General features: G+C 42.4%; 1 protein-coding gene across 4 annotated transcripts in view; it reads left to right on the top strand.

Moving 5' to 3' along the window:
• Positions 1–182: 182 nt before the first annotated feature.
• TFAP2B (transcription factor AP-2 beta) overlaps positions 183–22412 on the top strand; it is a 33608-nt gene continuing 11378 nt past the window's right edge. For 2 of the 4 annotated variants that reach the window (XM_034060350.1, XM_034060349.1), the window contains exons 1-5: positions 183–364; positions 5291–5749; positions 11186–11246; positions 19218–19437; positions 22018–22136. In XM_034060350.1, the coding sequence (XP_033916241.1) occupies positions 284–364; positions 5291–5749; positions 11186–11246; positions 19218–19437; positions 22018–22136 (940 nt within the window). In that variant the 5' untranslated portion in view covers positions 183–283. Of the gene's footprint in view, positions 365–4033; positions 4061–5290; positions 5750–11185; positions 11247–19217; positions 19438–22017; positions 22137–22412 lie in introns of all 4 variants that reach the window. The other 2 variants (XM_034060352.1, XM_034060348.1) reach the window with 2 other exon arrangements.

The raw sequence follows: 22412 nt of genomic DNA, 5'->3' as shown, positions 1-22412 counted from the left end.
TATGTATACATCTTTATATGCCTACATAGAAGTCTAAGTCTCTATATGTGTATATGTATATATCTAGTCACATATATGTCTGTAGATATATGTAACGATGTAACAGATAATGTTTTTACTATCCGATTGAGCTAGAGTTCTGCAGCCTATTGTTTCAGACAACAGATATAAGTTGCGATGGAAGAGGAACGTCGGATTTGGTGTCTGTCCCCCATTTCCAATTATAGATGGATCATTACAGACAGAGAAGTACTGAGAATCCAGACATCTGCTCTTCACATGAATGCACTCACCTCCTAGAGAACAGCCTGCCATCATGCTCTGGAAACTGGTTGAAAATGTCAAGTATGAAGATATCTATGAGGTGAGTATATAATACGCATATGAGTAAGAGAGCATATGTATATTTAAATATATATAGTATATAAATACAGGCATGTCTATATAATACACGTATAGCTCTACATATACATACAGGCAGAAACAGAGACGCATACACCAATACACACAAGTATAGAGAGGGGAAACCAAGAGTAAATGCTTAAATGCTTATTTATTTACATCTTTGTGTTCAGCATGCCAAGTCTTGAACTTTTTTTTTTTCATGGAAAAGCTGTTTGATGCGATTTAAAACATCAAAGAAATGATCTGCGGATTGGGATGGGGCAACTTATAGGCAAGAGTTTGCTTGTTTATACCTCCAATTAAATATAATTCGATTAAATATGGACATATGTCTAGGAAAAAAAAAGCTGCAAATAGAAGAGCAACACAATCTGGTGTTCAGGAACTGGATACATTTCTTTCTTTTCTTTCTTTAATTTTTTAATTTTGCAATTCCAAGCTGGGCTAAAATTGAGTTATGACTTTTTTTCTTTTTCTTCTTTTCACAATCGGATGCGTCTTTTACGACTTTTTATACGTATATACCAATAGCTAAGATGTGCATGGATACATATACTCGCATTAATTAAGTAGCACATACATTCTTTCACGTCTGTAAGTACATGCACCAGAACTGATACATTCAAAGGCAGCTCTGCATAGTCCGCGGACATAAAAAGTTGTGTGCTTTAATCAGACTTCTTCTTCGCTGTTTTCGAGGCCAAACAGCAGAGCAAAGGGGGCGGGGGGGGAGCCGAAATCACAGCGCAAACACCGCGAAACCTTTCTTAATTTTGCACAGTTTCCTGAGCCGGATCTTTCCCAAAAGGGCTCCGCGAATGCATTTCTTGTAAGTTAACCAGCGGGCTGGATTTGCTCCGAAGCGGGGAAAAAGATGTGTAAGGGAAGGCTCTCTGCAAAATCGTATTTTATTCTTTTTTTGTTGTTGTTTTTGTTTTTAATATGGCAGAGGCATTTGCACGGCGATCGCGGGGGGGAAGATTTTCAGAAGGGCGCAATCCGCCAGCTCCAGCGCGGAGGCTGTTCCGTGGGGAGGTGGCCGGGCAAGGACCGGGGACAGGGCAGAGGCCAGATCCCGGCAGAGACCGGCTACTGGGCAGAGGCAGGGCAGGGACCGAGGACAGGGCAGTAGCAGGGACCGGGCAGGGCCGGAGCCGGTTACGAGGCTGCGGACTGGGCAGGCTCGATACCCGGCAGGGGACGGGGACGGGGCGGGGTGGAAGTCGGATAGCGGGCTGGGCATCGGGCAAAGACAGTGGACCAGGCAGGAGCTGGACGCAAGGAAGCGGTCAGTTACAAGGCTGGGTACCGTGAAGGGGCCTGGCAGGAGCCGAGGACAGGGGACGAGCCGGGGACGGGGCAGTGCAGGGGCCGGGGACCGGGCAGGGTTCCGGGGACCTACCGGGAGCACGCCCCGGGTAGCGCCGTCGGGGCCCCGCCGGCCCCAGCCCGTCGCTCCGCCGCAGTTCTCCCATCCGGGAGCGCTCTCACACTTACAGCGGGGAAACTCACAGGCAGAGCAGAGAAGGCGGCAGAGGGAGGGCATGGCTCCCACATCAGCAGCCAGGCAGGGAGGACGGGACGGAGGGGAGCGGGAGAGAGGCAGCCTGCCGAGCCGGAGAAACGTTTCCACTCCCAAAAGCTGCCGTCAGGCTAATTATCAACTGGCAAACCCCAGCATATGCAGAATGAGCACAGCCCAGCATGTGTATTTCTGTCCGTGTGTGTGTGCGTGTGTCCGTGTGTCCGTCCCGCCGGCAATCACAGTTCGTTGAGCCCTCGGTTCTTTTCCCTCCCCATCTCCCGGCACAGCCCGGCCATTGTCTCTGCCTGTCCACAGCACCAAGAGACAAAACATCTCCCTTTCCCTGCTTCGCCGGGGTTTCATTTCCCACCCTCCTTTGGAAGGGGATTTTGAAGCCGCTGTGCATTTTACGGACACTCTTGTTTCTAGACTGCCGTGGGAGAGAAGCTGAGTTGGGGAGCGATTGGGTGGGATTTGGCTGCGGGCAGGTATACCCGGACTTGGAGTGTGCCCTAAGACATTTTGTAACATGTAGCATTAAAAAATAAAGACAAAATATTGGGGATTTTTTGGTTTTGTTTTTTTTTTGGTTGGTTGGTTGGTTTTTTTTTTTAGAGCTGAAGCCCTCTAGATCTATCTTTTTTTAACGAAAAAAAGTGTTTATTTTCTTTCCCATTAAATTGTTGCTTTCTCTTCTTTACAATTTATAATTAACGTAGGGGAGTCTCACCCACTTAAACTGAATCTGTTCTTAAAACAGAAGTGTGTGTGTGTGTGTGTGTGTGTGTGTGCGCAGCGGGGGGGTGCTCTGGGAAGTGTGAGTCTATTTAGGAAGGAACGTAAGTTGAACTTTAACAGAAATGGCAGACAGTCCAGTTGAACGGGTTCCTGCAACATCAAAAAGGTTTTATATCGCCTCTGGCTTTGCCTCACAACTATAAATTTACCATCCTTTAAAAATCACTGCATAAGTTTTCATTTGGGTGAAAATCTGGACTTATACATACATATATTTTTATTTATTTTTTCGTATAGGGAAGGGAGGAACAGGATTCAGAAAGAAGTGAAGCCCACCTTAGTGAAGATTAAAGTATTCATTTGGCTATTGTGAATAAATACGATCTGTAACATGCACCAGAAGGGCTTTATCTTAGCTGTAAATAGGCATATGTTATAGAGACTGCACATTTCTTCTTCCATTTCTTTAAAAAAAACAAGGAAACTGGAGATTTAAGAAAACCTGGTTTTCCTCGTTATTTGTTTAAAAAGAAAAAAAAACATAAACAAAAAACCCAAACAAATTTACAAGAACAAAAGCATCGAAGGCAAACAATTCCTCATATTAGGAATGTATAATTACATGTAAAAAAAAAAAAAAAAGAAAGAAAAGAAAAGAAAATATGGGGGTTTTCTTCTTTTTCTTCGCCTCTGGCATTGTTTCCTCTAACTTCTCCGCTCCAGCTCCGCAGTTCCTACTTTCCTCATCTTCCTCCGCTCGAGTTCATTGAAGTTATGCCTCTTCCTTGCTAAACTTTTTCCCCCCTCTCCCTCTCCCCAACCTCTGCTTCTGCCAGCCCCCCTCGTCTGATTACATCTAGTAATTCTCCACTGAATGAACGTCATTTACAATAGTAGGGGAGCTCTCGAGCTGGCTGCCAGCTTCACGCTCCATTTGGTCCTGCATTCTCCCTTTAAAGTAGTCGTGTAATATTAATAGTCATGAATATCAATTATTATGAGGCGGTGTAGAGAAGGAAAGGGAGGAAGGGGTAGCGGAGCAGTCTGAGCCTAGCCTTGGGTTGAAGAGGATTGTATTTGGGAGCTCAAAGGGAAAAAAAAAAACAGGGGGGGGAAACCCCAGAGAGGGAGGGGTAAATCATATATGTAGATAGAGGTTTCCAGGCTCTGTTTGGGGGGCATTGGTCCTTTTTTTTTTTTCTTTTTTTTTTTTTTTGATGGATAGACTTCGAAGTATCTCAAGCTGTTCTCCTGTGTCCAACACGGCCCTTTGCAGATCTCCTTGATATTTTCCCCCCCCTTCAATTATTAGCACTATCACCATTATTTTCTTTTTAGCTATCACAAGACTTTTTTTATTTCCAGATGTTAGTCCACACCTATTCCGCCATGGTGAGTTTGGATCCATGTTGTACTAGAATTGCATGTTCTCTCTCTCGATCTGTTGTCTCTCTCCCTCTCTCTCTCTTTTTAAACGCCTTTGGCTTGGTAATTTAGCACAATAATTGGAGGAGGCTGCAGCTGCTTCTCCCTTTTTGCATTGTGTGTTCTCGATTTGAGCAAGGGGAGTTTGGGGGGGGAGAGCAGGGAAAAAACACAACTTTTTTCTTCCTTTTTTTTTTCCTTTTTTTTTTTCTAAGCGATGTGTGCCATTGCTTGTGGGGGGTTGAGCTACACTTTGTGGAATAGATATTTTTCTTGTTTACTTTTAGCCTCGCAACTTCACCTCTATGGAGTTGTACAAAACTCTTCTCCCACCTTTTCTCCGAAGCCTCCACACGCTCCCCCACCCCGGCCCCCCACACACCCCAAAGACTTTTCATTACAATTGACCCCCACCCCATTTTCCGGAATATAATATTGGGAAAAGAGACAAAAGACATTGGAAATAGCTGGAGAAATCAGAAATCACAGCGACTGGATTTGTTCAATACCGATATTTCTTTCTTTTTTTTTTTTTTTTTTTTTTTTTTTTTTTTCCCGAGGAGTGGACTCTCTTTATACTAAAAGCCCCCATGATTTTTTATTTTTTCCTCAAGTGTTTTTTCGCACAATTTCGTTCTTCGGAGTCCTCCGAGACGTGCAGATTTCTTTTTGGTCTTTTCCAAGTCAAGATGGGTTGGTGATTTTGAGTTTCAGGACTTCAGCAGTGGGAACAAACAGATGTTTGGAAACTTTAAGCAGGACAAGGGGTGGGCTGTTTGGAATGATGGGAATTTGGGGTTCTCAATGTTTTAAATTTCTTTTTAAACTTTAGGTTTTATTTGAGGAGATGCTGGAGGGGGAATCATATTACTGGACTGAAATCACGAATCATAACTGCATATGGAACACTCGTTCTACATTTTTAATTACGACATTTAGTATTTCTCCCTCAGACAGATCCCCCTTCCCCCTCCTTGTTACTTACTGGGAACAGACACGATCTGAGTGGAAAATGCTGGGACACTCCTAATCCTTGGCAGAGGAAGGAAGGGACATACCTGAAACCTGGTTTACAACTGGTTGTATTTATAATTTGTATTATTTTGGGGTGGGATTGTGCTTCTTTTACTTTTTAAAATATTATTATTTTTTAAAAGTCCTCTCTTTTTTGTTGCTTTTATTTCATTCTGCTCGTAGGACCGGCATGATGGAGTGCCCAGCCACAGTTCCAGGTTGTCCCAGCTGGGATCCGTCTCCCAGGGACCCTACTCCAGCGCTCCTCCGCTCTCTCACACCCCATCCTCGGATTTCCAGCCGCCTTACTTCCCACCCCCCTACCAGCCTCTTCCTTACCACCAAAGCCAGGACCCTTACTCCCATGTCAATGACCCCTACTCCCTAAACCCCCTGCATCAACCCCAGCAGCATCCCTGGGGCCAGAGGCAGAGGCAAGAGGTGGGATCGGAGACGGGGTCACTGCTGCCGCAGCCTCGGGCCGCCCTGCCCCAGCTCTCGGGCCTGGATCCCAGGCGGGACTACCACTCCGTGAGGAGGCCAGATGTCCTGCTGCACTCAGCTCACCATGGCCTTGACTCCGGGATGGGGGACAGCCTTGCCCTGCACGGCATCGGGCACCCAGGGATGGAGGAGGTTCAGGTAAGGCTCCGCGCGTTGCATTCTCCTGGGCCATGCAGATGCCTCCCAGGCTAGAACCCCCATCCCTCGGCTATAAATCATCAGCGAAGGGTTTACAGTGATATCGGTGCAGGCTACCATCCTTTTTCTGTGCTGGGATTATAATCCAGCTACTCCCCGGCCTTCACCTTTTTTTTATTAGTAGTATTAGTATTATATAGAGAGAATTTATTTCACTGCTACCACGCACCAGCTCTGCTTTGCAAACCAAACCTTACCCTGCAAACAGAGCGCAGGGGAAGGCAGGCATACTTTAAATATTCCACGTGTTTCAAAAGCTGGCAAAGTTTAAACCTGGCTTTTCAAATTCAGGTTATTTTCCATGCAATCTCAGTTTACCCCCTCCCTTAACCACCCCAACCAATTTCCTGCCGTTCAAGGATTTTGATGAAACTGTCCAATTACTACATTTTTCATCCCGGAGGGAAAATACAAACAAAACCCAAACCAAAAGCAATAACTGGTCATCAGGAATAAGACTTGAAATACTCACTCCCCCCCCTTCCTCTTTTTTTTTTAAGCATAACTGGTAGGGTAGCACTGATTTTAAATTGTTTGATTCCCTATTTTGGGTAACAAAGGAGTTTCAGCGAGTTCAAAGCACAGTATTTCTCAGCTTTCTTCCGTCCCACGCGAAACTCATCAGCACGTGCTATTTCCTAGAAAAAAAAAAAAAAAAAAAAAAAAAAAAAAAAACAACCCGCCCCCCCCCCCAAAAAAAAGAAACCCCACCAAAAACCAAACAGACAAACAAGCAAAAAAAAAAAAAAACCCAAACAGACCCACAAAGGCCCTTAACAGCTTCGGTACTAGGGGGTGGGGGGAAGGGTTTGCACCTTGCTGGAGCAGGGTATGGCCAAAGAGGGGGATCCCGAGCCGGAGGAACTAGGGGGCCAGTTCCTTTATTAGGCTTTGCTAGTAGGGATTTGGAGGTTTCCTTCCATTCTTCACCTCCCTCCTCCCCAAATTTAGGTATCATATATATATATATATGCATATATACACTTGGGATAAACAAACGCTGGATGAAATACGGGCTTCAAAGTTAGAAAAACGGGAAAAGAAAGGGGAAAATAAAGGAGAAAAGAGGAGTCTGAGAAGGTAAAACCAGCCGTCAAAAGGATCCTGCTGAACATGACAAGGACAGCAGCAGAGGGATGGCTGGTTGCATTTGCTTGAGCCTGGTTTTAGGACTTCAGGGAAAAATCTTTGTGATTTGCTGGGGCAAAGTGCTTTAGAAAGAGAAAGATTTTGGCTTTGCTCCTGCCTCCGAGCTCGTCAAGTCTCTGGTTTCTGCGGGTTTCCAAGATGGTTTTGAGAGCAGAGGGCATACCCCCCTCCCTGGGGCTCGGCTTTCAACCTCGGCTCAGCCAAACCGCCTTGAGGGTCAAGTCGAGCTTTACCTCTGTGAACATGTCTATCTTTCTCTGGATAGACGTTAAGTACTGTTTGTGCTTTCGTATTTACACTTTCCCCAAAGAAAAGCTGGTGATTGTTGTGCTCTTGTGAGAAAAAGAGATGAGGGGAGGAAAGGGAGAAGAGGTAAAAAAGGGAGAAGAATATAAAAGGTGGAAGAAACGAAAGGAGAAAGAGGGGAAAAGAGAAGGGGGAGAAAAAGACAGAAAGAAACAAGGGGAGAGACAGGGAAAGGGGAAAAGGTGGGGAGAGACAGGGAAAGAAAGAGAGAAAGAAATGGACAGAGATAGTGAGAAAAAAAGAGAGAAGAGACAAAGGGTAGGAGAGCGGAAGAGAGGAAGAGGAAAAACAAGAGAGAAGTATAAAGCAGGGAAGGAGAGGAAGGGGGTGAGAGAGAAACTGAGAGACAGAAAGAAAGCGAAAAAGAGAGAAGAAAAGGTCTTACTCAGCTCAGATAAAAGAGCTCTCCTTCCCTTTTCCAGTACAACATCCCCGCTACGGGCAGGGCTCAGCACCCGGGGAAAGTGCTTCTCCCGGCCCCCACCAGCCCGGGCAGGCGATCAGGCTGGGATCGGTCTGGAAAAGGGATGGAATGGGGATCGGGATGGGACTGGGCCGGGGCAGACGTGGACTTGGGCCAGCAGGCATGGGGTTCTTGTTTTGGGGTTCTGAGGCGAATGGAAATCAAACAGGCACTTTACTTCTAAAAGTTTGGTCTCAGGCCGGGAGAGGAGAGGAGAGGAAAGGAGAGGAGAGGAGAGGAGAGGAGAGGAGAGGAGAGGAGAGGAGAGGAGAGGAGAGGAGAGGAGGGTGTCTCAAGGAGAAACACGTGAAGGAAGAAGTGTCCAACTACAAGTTAGCACAGGCAGGAGGGAAAGTAGCCCAGTACCCGCTCCTACCGTTCAGCATTTTCTATTCTTGTCTCCTCTTCTAGTGGCAGATGAACTTGGGCAGTTTTCCAACCTGATTTTTAATATGGATTTATTGTGGAGCCAAGGAATCCGTTCTAGGGATTTTAAATATGAATCTACAGGGATTCCGGTTCAGGCGATATATACTTATTTTCCAAGAACGCTAGAGAGAATTTCCAAGAAGGGTCTCAAATAGCTATTTGGTTTAGCTTTGTGGTGTTCTTTCTTCTTTTAGTAGTCAAAAAATTTGAACTGATATTTAGGTATATAGTTGGATAAAGATGTGTCTCTTTGCTTTAGCTTATACGTGTCTGATCAAATACATGCCATGGGAATGGGCTGGGCTAACAAGGTAGCATGAAACAGAAAGAAAGGCAGTGCGTGACAGAAAGAAACAGTGGTTATTTTACAAACGCCAAACTCAGGCCATGTGTGAGCCATTGTCCAGGGCTGGAATTAAATGATTGTAACATGATAGCGCTCTGTTATTGTAAACAGGACGTATTGTAATGCTATTGCTGCTCCTTCCGAGGGGCATTTTCAAACTGCAAATTACAGCCCTCTCACAGGGAACAGAGAAGCCAAGACCTAGTCATTGAAAACAAATTTGCGTCATCTAGAAGGGTCTTTGAAAATAAACAAACAACCCGCAAACATTGCAGCCTAAGATATTCCCACACACACCAGCTATGCGAAAGAAAGGTTATACTAGTAAAAGATACAATAAAGAAAATATGCAGGGGAAATTCAGGCTCTTTAAAGGGAAACAAGAAGATAATTTATTTTTTCTCTGATATATTCATAGCTGTTGAATAAAGTGGACATATATGGCATCTAGGAAGCTCTGTGCTATCAGATTATTGGAGGAAGAAAGGGAGGGGAATCTTCCTCTCGAGATTTTCCAAATCTATCTGGAAACTCATCACCTTTCCCCTCCCCACACATACACCTTCACTCCTCCTCCCTCACACTGCCGCCTCTGTTTCTATGTGCTAGCTAGAGACAAGGAAAGTTAAGTTGCGCCAAAACACCGAAGCCTCTTATAAAGTAACCCCTGGTATCACTTTTAACTAAAGAAGTCTAGTAATTAAAAGTCTGAGTTGTTTTTCCACGTTTCCGCATGCAGTCCTAATTAAATCTTTACGATCCTCTCTGTGACTATTAACTGCCAGCATGCTGAGCGAATATCCTGTACAAAAACCCAGCAGGAGGGCGTAATTAGATAGAAAATCAGACAGGAGTCTTCTCATTAACTACAACAACTAACCCACGTTGCTGATGGAGCTAGCGGAGCGCACGCACAGGCATAAACCGTGGGCACAACCATCTACTCCACAGATAAGGTGAGATAAGGAGTTAAAAAAAAAAGGAAGGAAGGATGGTGTTTCATATTTACCTCCAATTCTGTGAGGTGGAGGTGCACCGTGATGCAGGATTTGCTCATCATCCCTCTTTGGGAGCTGCTCAGGGAAAGGAAGGAAGACTGTAATTTTATTTTGTGCCCTTTAGGTATGTAGCCTATTGATTATGAGAGAAAGACACAGCCATGCACAAACACACAACAGAAGGAACCTCTCTGTGTGTGCGCTCCCGCTTGAGTGTGTATGCGAGGAAAATAAAAGGAAAAATCTCATAGAAGATACTGTTCCGTCACATTTTTTGGGAGATGAGATTTTGACCTAAATTATATTCCGTCTTAAATATCTGCTGATCAGAGAGAGACGGAGATAAGGGCTGGATCCGGATAATCTCATCCTCTCGTGGTAGCAAAGATGGTTAAATAATAGCGAATAAAATAATGGCTTTGCTGTAAAGATGTTCTCTTTATCAGGAAAAAAAACGTGACAACTCCCCACATATGCAATAACCTGGAAAAAAAAAAAAAAAACCAACCAAAAACTCAAACCCTAAAAATAATAAACCCAAGAAAACCATAAGTCCTCGCTTTCTCGAATACCCAGAATTTACCATAAAACGGAACCTGCCATAACCCTGCAATAAATTGCTCTGATGACACCTCTTCTCTTTTAGATTTTTTTTTTTCCTGTTCCGACCGCAGATCCAGCGGTAATTTTGGTTTATTTGTTGTTGAGTGGGTTTTTTTTTTGGTGGTGTTTTTGTTTGGTTTGTTGTTTGGGGTTTTTTTGTGTATCCCACGTTGGTGTTGAGAAATGAAACCCAACATTTGCTGTGTCCTCTGGGCCCTTCTTTGTTCTCCTCCCTGCTAAAGAAGTTAATGCCGTAATAACAGGTGTGCTCTTATACGGGCTGAAAAGAAAGGGGAAAGAAAGGGCGGGGAGGGGGGTGAAGGGGGATGGGATGGGGGAAAGGCTTGGAAAGGAGAAAGGAGATAGGGAGACTTTTACTAGGCAATCAATTTCATAGTTGCTTCTTTTGATAATGTATATTCCTGCTCCCCTCTCCCCATTAATTCAGGGGCTAGAAATCTGCTTCTGCCCCGGATCATGGGGGCGGATCGCTCCGGCTTTAATTAAAAGTCCATAATGTAAACTATTGTATATAAAAAGTAAATGGTCCTTGAATTATTAAGATGTAGCAAGGTTAAACAAACAAAACAAAGCACACACACACAAAAATAAAGGGGGGGAGAGGGGGTGTGTGGAGGAGGGAGGGCGGAGAGGGAGATTTTAAGTTGTCCTTAATCGCGTTCATTTATGTCATGCGATGGATCTTGCAGATGTTGCTGAATTGCCAGATTTTCAAAGGAAGAAATATAAATCTTTATCGAATGCAAGGAAGTCTATGCGATTTCTATGTTTTATAAGATACCAAACCTAGTATTGCACCCCATATGCTTCACACCGGATTGTTATTATTATTACTATTATTATGCATACTATATTATACTATATAATTTGTAAGATTTGTTTTTCCTCGTCGATTCGGAGGAATAATGATAACAATAATAAGAATGATTAAGAAATCCCTCCTCCCCCAGTGAATTAATATAAATGAAAATAACAGAAACTTCAGTTTGGAATGACATGATTTATGTACGTGATTCTTTAATATCCAGTCAATTTGAATAGTGATGTTTTTATATTCACAGTCAGTTGAAGATGCCAATAACAGCGGTATGAACTTATTGGACCAGTCTGTCATTAAAAAAGGTATGGATTATTCCAACAAGCTAGACGAACTTGTACTTTGTAGCAAAATCTTCATGATATCTTTTTACTTTGGGACAATTAATTTATCTGGGAAGTAGGTATAGATGGCAGTAAGGTGTATAGTTAGTTGGATCAGCAGATAGAGTGAAGGGGAAAGGGAAGATCTGTGAAAGGAAAAGTTTATATTCCCACCTTCCCCCTCCTTAAAGGGTTTAATTACTCAAATGTCCCTAATGGAGCACCCCATGCTCAAATGCAGTTTCCGCGGGGGGGGGGGGGAAGGGGGGGGGAGGGGGGGTTTATCTTTTAAAGGGAGAAGAGGGCTGGTTCCCTTTGGGGCTGAAATGTATTTCCCAGGCCAATCAAAAGTGAAGGGGAGAAAAAGAAATACTTATGGAAAAACAGCCTCGACCTTCTTCCCCCCTTCTTCCAATAATCCCCCCTTCCCCATGCCCATTTTGTAAATCTCCCTACATATGCACACATGATTTAGTGTAACTGCAGAATCACCCCATACTGTTAAAGGGAATGTGATATTAACAAATGTTTGCAGTCTCTTGTACAGCTGTAAGCAAAATAATTAACTAATTAAACTAATTAAATGTAATTACAATAACTCATTTCAGGCGTATTGCAGCTGCTTAATTTTTTTACATTTCTCTGACAGTCACTCGAAGATGCTTGGCGATTAGTGTTGTGTTATGCTGATAGACATTAAACAGATCACACACTGCAAATGTAGGGAAAGCTATCTTTAATTATCTAAGGAGTTTCTATTTCTAGATTCAATTTTAAGTACCAGAGATGAGTCTTTGAAATGCTGTCTCTTATGCTTACTATCAGCAGCACTTACCTCTTATTTGTCACATGCGAACAAATACTTTAATAGGGATGATCTTCTAAGATTTAAAGGAAAATAACAGGCAGAGTGTTTATTTGAAATGTATTTAAGGCAGCATGAGGTCATTCCGTGTATTTATTGGTTTTTAATTTAAATCCTCGTGTACAGTCTCTCTCTTGCACACACACACACACGATCAAGGTCTGGTTATTTGAGGAAGGAGAGGTGAAAACTTGAAGAACGTTTGGTAGCATTATTTAGGACCAACGGTTGAAAAGTCGAAGGTGGTTTTGAGAAATAGAAAATTGCTCACCTTTTGGTTTTAATATACATAGTGAAAAGTTGTTTCTCTTGGTTTAGTGCACTTTGAATGTTCAGTCGGGTTTGTGCTCAGGGTCTGTAACCTGATGGCTTTTGCTTGTATTATCTTTTCTTCCCCCACCCCTCCGATCTCCTCCCCTCTCCACCCCCGCTTAACACCTCATACCCGATGTTTCCTCTTGGGTGTATCAGATTAATTGGTACTTGATTTGTTGGCGGAGAGGCTCCTTCCTAGCGTGGCTCCCTTTTCGTATATTCCTTTCACAATCTGTTTTTCCGCAGAACACTTTTCTGTTGATCATCCTGGCAAAAATACTCTTATATATATATATATATATATATATATATATACACACATATAATCACTCCACCCCCCTTCTGTGTCTCTCCTTCCTTCAGGGACAGCAGAGACTGAACGCGCGTGCTGGGCGGTACAGTTAGATAGCGAGTAGCACTAAAATGTGCGTATTAGTATTTACATGTCTTAGGTGTAGATATAGGGATGCTTAATGTGTATGGGCATTGCAAGAGCTCCAGGTCGAGCAGCTGCCGCATAATCCCATACAGGTGCGATTACATGCGCCTATGTGCAACCATAAGAAGAGATACCCTGAGTTTACTCGTGGTGAACAGGATAGATATGCAGTTTGGAAGTGTTACTAAACAAAGATCCTGAGATCTGTTTTAAAGTCGCTTTAGCAGTATTTTCTTCCTCAGATGTAATGCTGAGACTTAAGAAGCTTCTCAGCATAAAGGAATAGTGGGAACTCAGTTGGTTTTTGCACAGGGTGTTTCCTGGGTACGGAGGAAGAGAATAATAATAATTATTATTATTATCAGAAGGTAATAAATAGTGGGTCACATTTGTGGCAGACAATATTTGACCAGGAAGAGAGGAGGAACTACACAGACAGGGTCCACTATCGATTTCGCCTTGTTCTTGCGGTTTGTCGCTATGACGATGTCCTTCACAGGAAGAATAAGTTGTTGAAAATCTCCAAGCTGTTATTGCAGGCAGATGGACAGATAGGTAGAGACTGAATCTGGGGCGGCGGAGCACTCCCCGTGATACAGATTTGATAGACAAGGGTTGGAGTGGGACCAAAACCTAAAACACTTTCATTACGATGTAGTTGAAAAAATAGTATAATGTGGACTTGGTATCTGAACGATTGTGTTTGTTTATTCATAGTCTTGGAAGCCTGCAGAAGGAATTACCTATCTATGCAAAATTATTGCCAAAATATTAAGGAAATTACACAGGGATTCATTCGCAGCTATCGATTTATCCCGCGTATCGATCCCGCACAATAGATTACATACACCCAGCCTCTTGTTATGTTTGCTATCTGAGCTTACTTGACATTTCTGAAGTAATTTAGTTAAGAGGAAATGAGTTGTTCCCAGTAGAGAGAGCAAACGAGTGGAGTGAAGGTAGCCAGCGTGATAAATGGCTCTTTCATTTGGAGATCTCCAGAGCTCGTTTAAGGCTAATTTTCTGTATTAGCCCCCTTTGAGCTATTAATGCAATAGGCAGGGACCGTGGCCCCTCGGCTCTTAGCTGCCCCATTAGAGCGAGCATTAAGCTACCAAGCCTGAACTCTGCTGTGGTGGTGGTGGAGCAATGAAAGGTGCTTTTAAAACTCTCCTAATCTAAACTGGCAGAGGGTGGTTAATACGATTTGAAGGGGGCTGGTCAATGAACAATCAATAAACTAATAATGAGAAGGATGCGGTACATTAACAGTCTAAAAAAATCCAACGAGACGTTAAAAAATCATCCTTAACTCCTAGTTCCATTAAGATTTGGGTGGTGGAAGTGGGCGCGAGGGAGCCAAATAAATCATTGAGATGATAATAATCACCAAGAACATTAATATCAGTTTTAACTCGGCTTTTAAGAGTTCATCGGCTGCACGTTTTGAGGCCTTTCCCTCTATCCCTGCTGAAATACAGAGAGATTTTATGTATGTCAGGAATTAAAAATCAGGTCCCCTTGTCACCTGTTCATTTGGGATGTTCTTTCACCGGCTATGGCCAAAGAAGTTCTCCTCCTGAAAAATTCCGCGTGGCCCGAGTTCTGAGTTAATTTTCTGTGACTCTGGGGCACAGTCAGTGACCTTAAAATTATTCTGATGTATTTATTTACTTTCAGCGGTTTCTGCCAATCGCCAGCACACTCACACCTGATTTAGCCACTTAACCCTAACACCTTCATTCTCTATCTCTTTGCAAACACGCTCTGTTCTTACCATTTAAAAGAAATACATGAAAGGAGGCGTCTTAACCTTAAGACCCCCAAACAACCTAATAATACAACATGAGATTCCTCCCCACCTCTTCTTGAAGGATCCGGATAAATGATTAACTGAAAACCTCTCTGGCCTCAGCTTTGCAGGTGATAGACCTGGGAATGAGAGATGTTGCTTCGCTGCTGGTTTCGTGCTTATTCCTGGATTGCCCACTGAACCTTATGATCACCTTTAATTGAATGCAAAACAATTTCGAGGGAATACATTTTGCTTGGAAATTTAGTCCCGGTCTTCAGGGGAAAAAGGACTTCGATGGAAGAGAAGGGGGGGGGGGGGGGGGGTGGGAATGGAGGAGGTGAAAGGGACCGGAGGGAAAGGGACAGGAATACACACTTTCTCCAGTTGTTCATTAAAATTAAAATAGCAACCGGATCTTTCGGTGGCAGTGGGTAAGACTCTGTCTCCGGGTTTTCTTGGTTTGGCTACCAAGGCAGACCAAATCAAGTTACAACAAAGTCCTGTTGTTATGATGGACAAAGAACTTTTAACTGATTTTAATTTGCCTAGTAGGAGATTTAAAAAAAAAAAAAAAAGCTGTTTGATAGCTCAATAGCAAAATAGCAAGAAGTTTGGCTATGACGTTTGTTAGTAAGAAATATAAGAAATATTTATTCAGCTTGATTGTTTGATCGACTGACAGGTGATCATATTATTGACTGGGGTTGTTGCAACGATAACCATAGAGTAGAGCCTTGCTATTCAACTATTTTCAGGGCATTATTTTATTTATTAATATTTATTTATTCTATTCATTTGCGGTTTTTTCTATTTATTTGTTTATTTTTAGTGCTCCTCAAATGCCCTTTTATTTCCATTTCCACTTCCATGTTTGCACTGATGCCCATTTTTATACTTTTGTGGAAAGCAACTCAACAGAGGATCACCAGTATCAACAACAACAACAACAAAAAAAACCCCAACCAAAACAAACAAAAAAAAAATAAGAACCCCAACCCCTAAGACTTAATGTATGCACAGAAAATTGTAAACATGTAAAGAACTGAAAGCTTCACGCTGAGTTTCGCCATGCTCCATTTCCCCACCATTTCCTGCTGTCGTTTTAAAGCGATCTCACTCATCTAGAGATCCCGTTTGCAGGAGCAGTGTGCTTATAATTACTAACAAATCAAGCGGCTACTGTTGCTCTCCTGGTTTATTGATAAGCTGAAGAGAAATGGAAGGGGGAGAAATGACAAAGAGGCTGGAAGCAACAACAGGGGGAGAAAAAGAGAGAAAAGGGATAGAAAAGGAGAGAAAAATAGAGAAAGAAAAAGAAAAGGCAGAGATTTTGGAAAAGGGAATTATGCAATTGTGAATGCTCACATACCGCAAATAGAGTTTGGAAGGGAAAGAAAATGGAATATTTTCTGCTGCAGATAACAAGAGCTAAAAGGCATAAAGTTAAGGCAGAATTGCTGGGGATGCTGTGTACACATGTGTGTGTTACTCTGATTATTTCAGTTCTCGCAATCCCTAGCCAAAGAGTAAAGTTGACATGGGCTACAAATATATTCTGTATTACACTCTATTTACATACATTCAGGGATTTGACACTTGCAGCTGCTCGCACGGACATGTATATCTCTTCACCCACTAAAACCTCCACGTTTTATTATCTCTGGTAATGTCTGGGCTCTATCTGAAAAGCTATAGCCATGATAAACACATAGATACGATATAGATAGAGATAATTCATTCCATGGCAAACACTTCTTTTGAGACAACATTAGGTAATTTACAGAAGATATAGAGTCTAGATAGAATACATTTCTCTGAAGCTATGAAATTGCAATAGATATGCTTACACCGCCTGGTAAGCTTCTAAAATTTAGAGTTATTAGAGTCCAAGTGATGGGTATATTCATACTGTCCTTTTGGGAGAGGCAGAGGTTGAGAGAAAACCTGAGGAGTTCTCATCCTATTGGGGGAGGGAGCCAAGGCAGCCTGCTTCCCAAAAGCAATTTGCAAGGAAAAAAAAAAAAACAACAAAAAAACCCAAACAACAAAAACCTGAGCACGTGAAAATCCATATTTCAAAGGTTAACTAATGTAATGAGCACTCCAAAGGGCAGAGCAAGGGGGGAGCAAAGCACATTTCACCATTGCACGGGTCCCTCACTCTTTAGTGAGTTTGGACTAAGATCAGATGTTCGTGGAATTGCTGCCTCTTGTTTAATTTTTCAGTTCACTGGACAGTGACCTGATAAACTGGCGACTAAATATAGCCACTGTAAAGGTGTACTGGAACCACTGAGCCCATGTGTTGGGCAAAGAGAAAAATGCCACTCATGAAATCTGTCTGGTGGCACTGCTTTACTTGTTGTTGTTTTCTTTTTTATTTATTTATTTATTTGTTACTTTTTCTTGATGCTTCACTAGAACGACATTGCAGAACATCATGCATGAAACAAGTGATATGTCTATGTATAACGGGGGAGGGGTGGGGAGGTATTTGGTTTTTGTCTATCAGAGCTACTTCTGAGACTCCAAATGAGTCTTTTCCCATAGAATCAATATCAATCAGCCTCCTTCCTCCTGCCATTAATAGCAATGAAAGCAGGAGTGGGCCTCTATCTAACTCCTTTATAACTGTTTCTGTGCAGTTCTCAAACTATTTGAAACTGCCTTTATGAGCTGTATAAATTGCCTAACTAAAAATAATAGAGAAATAAGAATCCATCTCTCTTTCTGATTCCCTGAAGTAAAGCCACTCAAAATAATTTGTTTATACTTTAGACTATATACAAGGCATACAAAGCAATATGTATGTCTAAAATCGACATGCCTTTTGGTTTTTAGCTGTTATAGAGCTTTTATTGTGGGGGTCTGGTCTGGCAATAGGAAATGATCTGTAATAAAACCAGTGAAACACGGTTGTGTCTATTCCATACATTGAGGTTATAAAATTGGCAATTGCCCAGTAGTTAGCACTTAGTAATATATTAGGATACCCGATCTTATTGTTTAGCAGCTCCAGACGACTTAAATATCCGCTCAACCCTAATGGTTTGATTCTCCAGCTATGTTGCAAATAAACAGGGGTTTTATGACTTAACTGACATGTATTATAACTACCTAAATAGCTGGCATATGTGCATAATAGAACCCTATTATTTGCCGAATTGGTTTTGTAATTGATTGAGTGGAAATGGGAGACTGTGGAGCAGTATCTACTCGAGGAGGGTATGTAAACAATTAGTTTTCTCCTCTGAAAGATGCCCGCTGGACTGCCAGGATTCTACTACCAGCAACTCCCTAATTCTGGAGTGTATTTTCTATAGGGAAAGGCGTGTTGCAGCGATTCCGAAAGGAAGCAGCAGTAGCAGCTGTCAGCTCTTATTAACTCCTGCATAAAACATACCTTAAGTACGGTTTGTTATCAATTACTTGCAGAAATGAAACAACTGGGGAAAATGCAGAGAGGCTCCCTATAAATTAAAGCGATTGGCTGATTGATTAGGGCACCTGCTGTAAATCATCACACTTACCCACAATTATGAGGGAGCTATTTCAGTTTGTTCGTAAACAAAATTCGGGTCACGGGGGAAATGCTCTCGTTTCTGGTTTAGCCAGTTTTTGTTCTTGTTTATTTCTGAGTGTGCATGCTTGCTGTTATAGGAATTTGTTTGTTATAATCCCCTTGGTAACTTTCAAAATAACCTCACTGTTTTCTCAGAGGAAAGAAATATTTCTTTTTTTGTCGTGGACAGAATACCATGTTTTAATTTTGCTTTATTGTTTTATTTTGATTTTTTTCCCATAACTGCCTTCATATGTGTTACATATACCCGTAGTTACCCATAACTACCTTAAATACGTGTTACAGTAACTAGATTAGCTTTATTTAGGGGCAGGAGAGTTCCTATTACTTTACGGACAGCACAATATGATCAAGGTGGAGAAAGCCATGGTTAGACTAGATTTCTGGTGGTTTTTTTTTCTGGTGTTCATTTTTCTGAAAGAAAAGACTCATTTCATAAACCAGAGTTAATAAAAACACAAAGCAATAACAGAGCTGTCTTCTGGTTGCTGTATCCTCCAGCCTTGATACTTATTCAAGACAGCAACTCCCTTTGTGTAGTGAATTTATTCCTGGCTCAGCTTAGCAGTAATGGAAACATTAGCAAAAAAAAAGTAAATTTTCCTTTTTTTTTCCCCTCCAGAAAGGCGCTGTCCGTTGTACAAAAGGCATCGGGGGGCTCTGGGTGAGACACAGGCTCAAACCCGAAAGTTGCCAGGTGCTTGCCAATATGTATTTTATTTTTCAATGATCAAACCCTGCATAGAGGCTGTACTGTACCACCCTTCTATCCATCCATCATTCATGGAGCAATTTCCTAGAGGTTGGGGGAGCAGCACCCTTTAGGTTGCTGGAGGTAGCCAGAGACTCAAAATTCCCTTTCATTTTGCTGTTCTGTGCATGTCAGAGAGACTTATCCAATACTCCTTCACGACATGATGTTTTCTCTCTCCCCTCTCTCCCTTTTCTTTTTCCAGTTCCTGTTCCTCCAAAATCTGTTACTTCTTTGATGATGAACAAAGATGGCTTCCTGGGTGGAATTTCAGTCAATACTGGAGAGGTGTTTTGCTCTGTACCTGGCCGTTTGTCCTTGCTTAGTTCAACTTCAAAGTATAAAGTAACTGTAGGAGAAGTTCAAAGACGCCTTTCTCCTCCAGAGTGTCTGAATGCATCCCTTCTAGGAGGAGTACTTAGAAGGTAAGAGGCTGAAGCATATGTATGAATATGCCCATGGTTGGGTATCCGTGCATGCACCAAAATATTTGGTCAACAGTAAAGATGACTGCAAGTACTCGCTGACCTTACTGCCATAGCTTGTGTGTGTCACATTCAGGGTTAGGCGAAAATATGCTGTACTCAGACATTGAGATGAACATATGGAGACTAGAGAAAGATGTAGCCTACTGAGGTTTCTGTCAAAGAATCTGGAGCTTGTCTCAGTTCCAGAATGAAGGAACTGAGGCAAGAAGATTTTCACTCTTCTACATGCGCACACCTTCTAATTTTTCTTCTTCTCACACTTCTCTCTTAGAAAACTGTCAAAATAAAATATGACGATGGCCATGTTGCAGTTAGACATTGCATGATGAACCATATGTATTTCAGGACCTGATGTATTTCTAGGGATTTCGTAGATAAATCCATGAGACTACCTTTATATGACTATAACGATAAGGCAATTAACATGGTGTTACACAAGACATTATTTAAATTGGCAGAGGATTAATAGGCAGCCTGTAACTTATGTAAGTAGCTGACTAAAGAAAACCAGCAACAGATAGCTTTGAAAGTCAGAAACAATGCTTCAACTAAAGAAAGTTGCTAGGGGAATTATTCACAGTTGATGTTGAAGCCTTTGCTATTCAACAATTGTGCAAATCGCCCACTGATGTCCTGGTGGGTTTTGCTGAAGACCTCAAAATAGTTGGTGTTATTGGTACTGAGGAAAATAAAGACCAAGGGATGACCTGGAGGTCTGGATACCTGTCCATCATAGCAAGTGGGAGATTGTGCGTTTAGATACCAGCAACGAGAATTTCAGCTCGGAGGTCATCAGCTGGAAAAACTATCAGAGAAAGGCTTTTATCTTTTTGGTAATGTCTGAAGGGCTGCGAATTGCCAGAATTACTTGTCTGGAGGAAAGGTGGGCTAAGACTCTATGTCCAGTCAGAATAGGAAAGAAGTCATGGCATGAGGTACCAGTTCTCTTAAGCCAGTAGAAAGTTGGGAGGGGATAAGACTTCATTTTCTATGCGTGAGGTATATGCCAGACGGGAAAATAAAGCATTATTTTGAGACAGGAACAAATGCATATAAATTGACCTCGAATAAATTTCAGATCATGTTTAAAAATTGTTAATCTTAAAGAAGAAAATACTTTTTCCAAATCCTGCAGCAGCAATTGGGCAACGTTGACTGTAAGGTGTTTTTGAAAAGTTGTGTTTGGCTTCCCTCCCCACCCACAGCCCCCCGCAAAAAAAAATCCGCGATGACGTCTGGAGATGTGGATGAAAGTCCTGCCACATGCTGTCAGTCACCCAAAAATACACGTGAGAATTAGGATCTCCTAAAATAGATGCCGTTCCACGTGAATGTCTGTAATCATTGTTCAGACAGGATCTTTGCCAGTGAGAGCAGCAGAGTTTTACTTACAGATGCCAACCTGCCTGCTCATTCTGTACAACTACAAATGGAGCAGGGAGAACATCTGAGAGATACACTGCAGGAAATATAATTAGCAAGGTAAAGAAGCATCATTATTGAACTTCAGTGGATTTCTGGAGTTGGCCCAAGCCACCGTCATTGGCTGCTGCTGACTTCAGCTCCTATCTTGAATCTAAATTTTATACAAGCTTTTGTTTCAGAGAAGGTGAAATATAGAAAGCTGCTCTCTTGTAATTCTGCCATGTAGCCCTATTTACTTTGATATAAAATAGTGGGAAACCAGCCTGGCTTCTCTGTCGTTTCGCTAAGAGACAGTACTAATCCTTATATAATTTTAAGTAAGAGCTAAGAGATGTTTGGGAGAGACTCCGATTTTAGGTGCCAAAACTTTCCCTCATTTCGCAGGTGGCAAGATTTCATCCCTGGAGGTTTACATATGTACAGGCGTCCGAACAATAGCTGTGTATTTCCCACCTATAGTTCACTCATTCTTTTATTGTCCTTATCAGTAACCTCCGACAGGCATTCAAATCTTCCCCCAGGCAATCAGTTCCCTCTGTATAACGCACCCTGCCTTCAGGTGAGCTGTTCCTCTTAGCATCGCCTTTCCGCACCAGAACACACTCAGACATACAAGCGCAGAAATGGGTTAATAAATATTTTCCTCCTTTTCTATTTTATCCACAGGCACACATATTCTCCCATTGAGCCTTCCAGATATTCCCCCTCTTCGCTCTTCTTCCCATCCAGGCTTTTTCCTGGAATAACCGAGGATTTAATTCTCTTAACGTTTCTGCCCATCTCCTCACTCCATCTTAATATCAGCTAGTATCATACAGTAGGAACCCGTTCCCTCTCTAGATCAGAATGCTATACGTTAATTATTGCTATGTGGCATTATTTGATTTCCCTTGATAAAATAGGGTGGAAAGTGGGTTCATCCCTACTATCACCCCCAGGATAAATGAAGAAAATCTCAACAAACCCGAGCAGGAATCAGCCCACCCCAGGTGGAGTGAAAATCCTTCCAGGCTTCAGTGACTGCACAGACTAAATGTTTCTTCCAGGAACACCGCGGGGTTAATCACGATGTTAATTTCTTTGCAATTCTAGAGCCAAATCGAAAAACGGGGGGAGATCTTTGCGAGAAAGGCTAGAAAAAATCGGCTTGAATTTACCAGCCGGCAGGCGTAAGGCCGCAAATGTCACTTTACTCACCTCTCTGGTGGAAGGTAAGCCGGGGGTTGCAGCTTCCTTCACCCCCCTGCCTGCTCTGAACTCGTGTCTGACATTTTACGAACGAAAAAAAAAAAAACAACAAAAACAAAACCCAAAAAAACCCACCACCAAAACCAAAAACAAATCACTTTGGGATCAGATTGGAAAACCTTGCAGAGGTAAAACTCAGGACGGGTTAGGATGAACACGGATAAGGATCAGATTCCCCAAACTTAACTCACAGGCTGGAGGGGCATTGGTCTCTCTTGGTGGCAAGAATGAGGTTGTGT

The sequence above is a fragment of the Melopsittacus undulatus genome, chromosome 3 (genome assembly GCF_012275295.1).
Source record: "Melopsittacus undulatus isolate bMelUnd1 chromosome 3, bMelUnd1.mat.Z, whole genome shotgun sequence".
NCBI lineage: Eukaryota > Metazoa > Chordata > Aves > Psittaciformes > Psittaculidae > Melopsittacus > Melopsittacus undulatus.
This window is presented reverse-complemented; position numbering and strand designations above follow the sequence as displayed.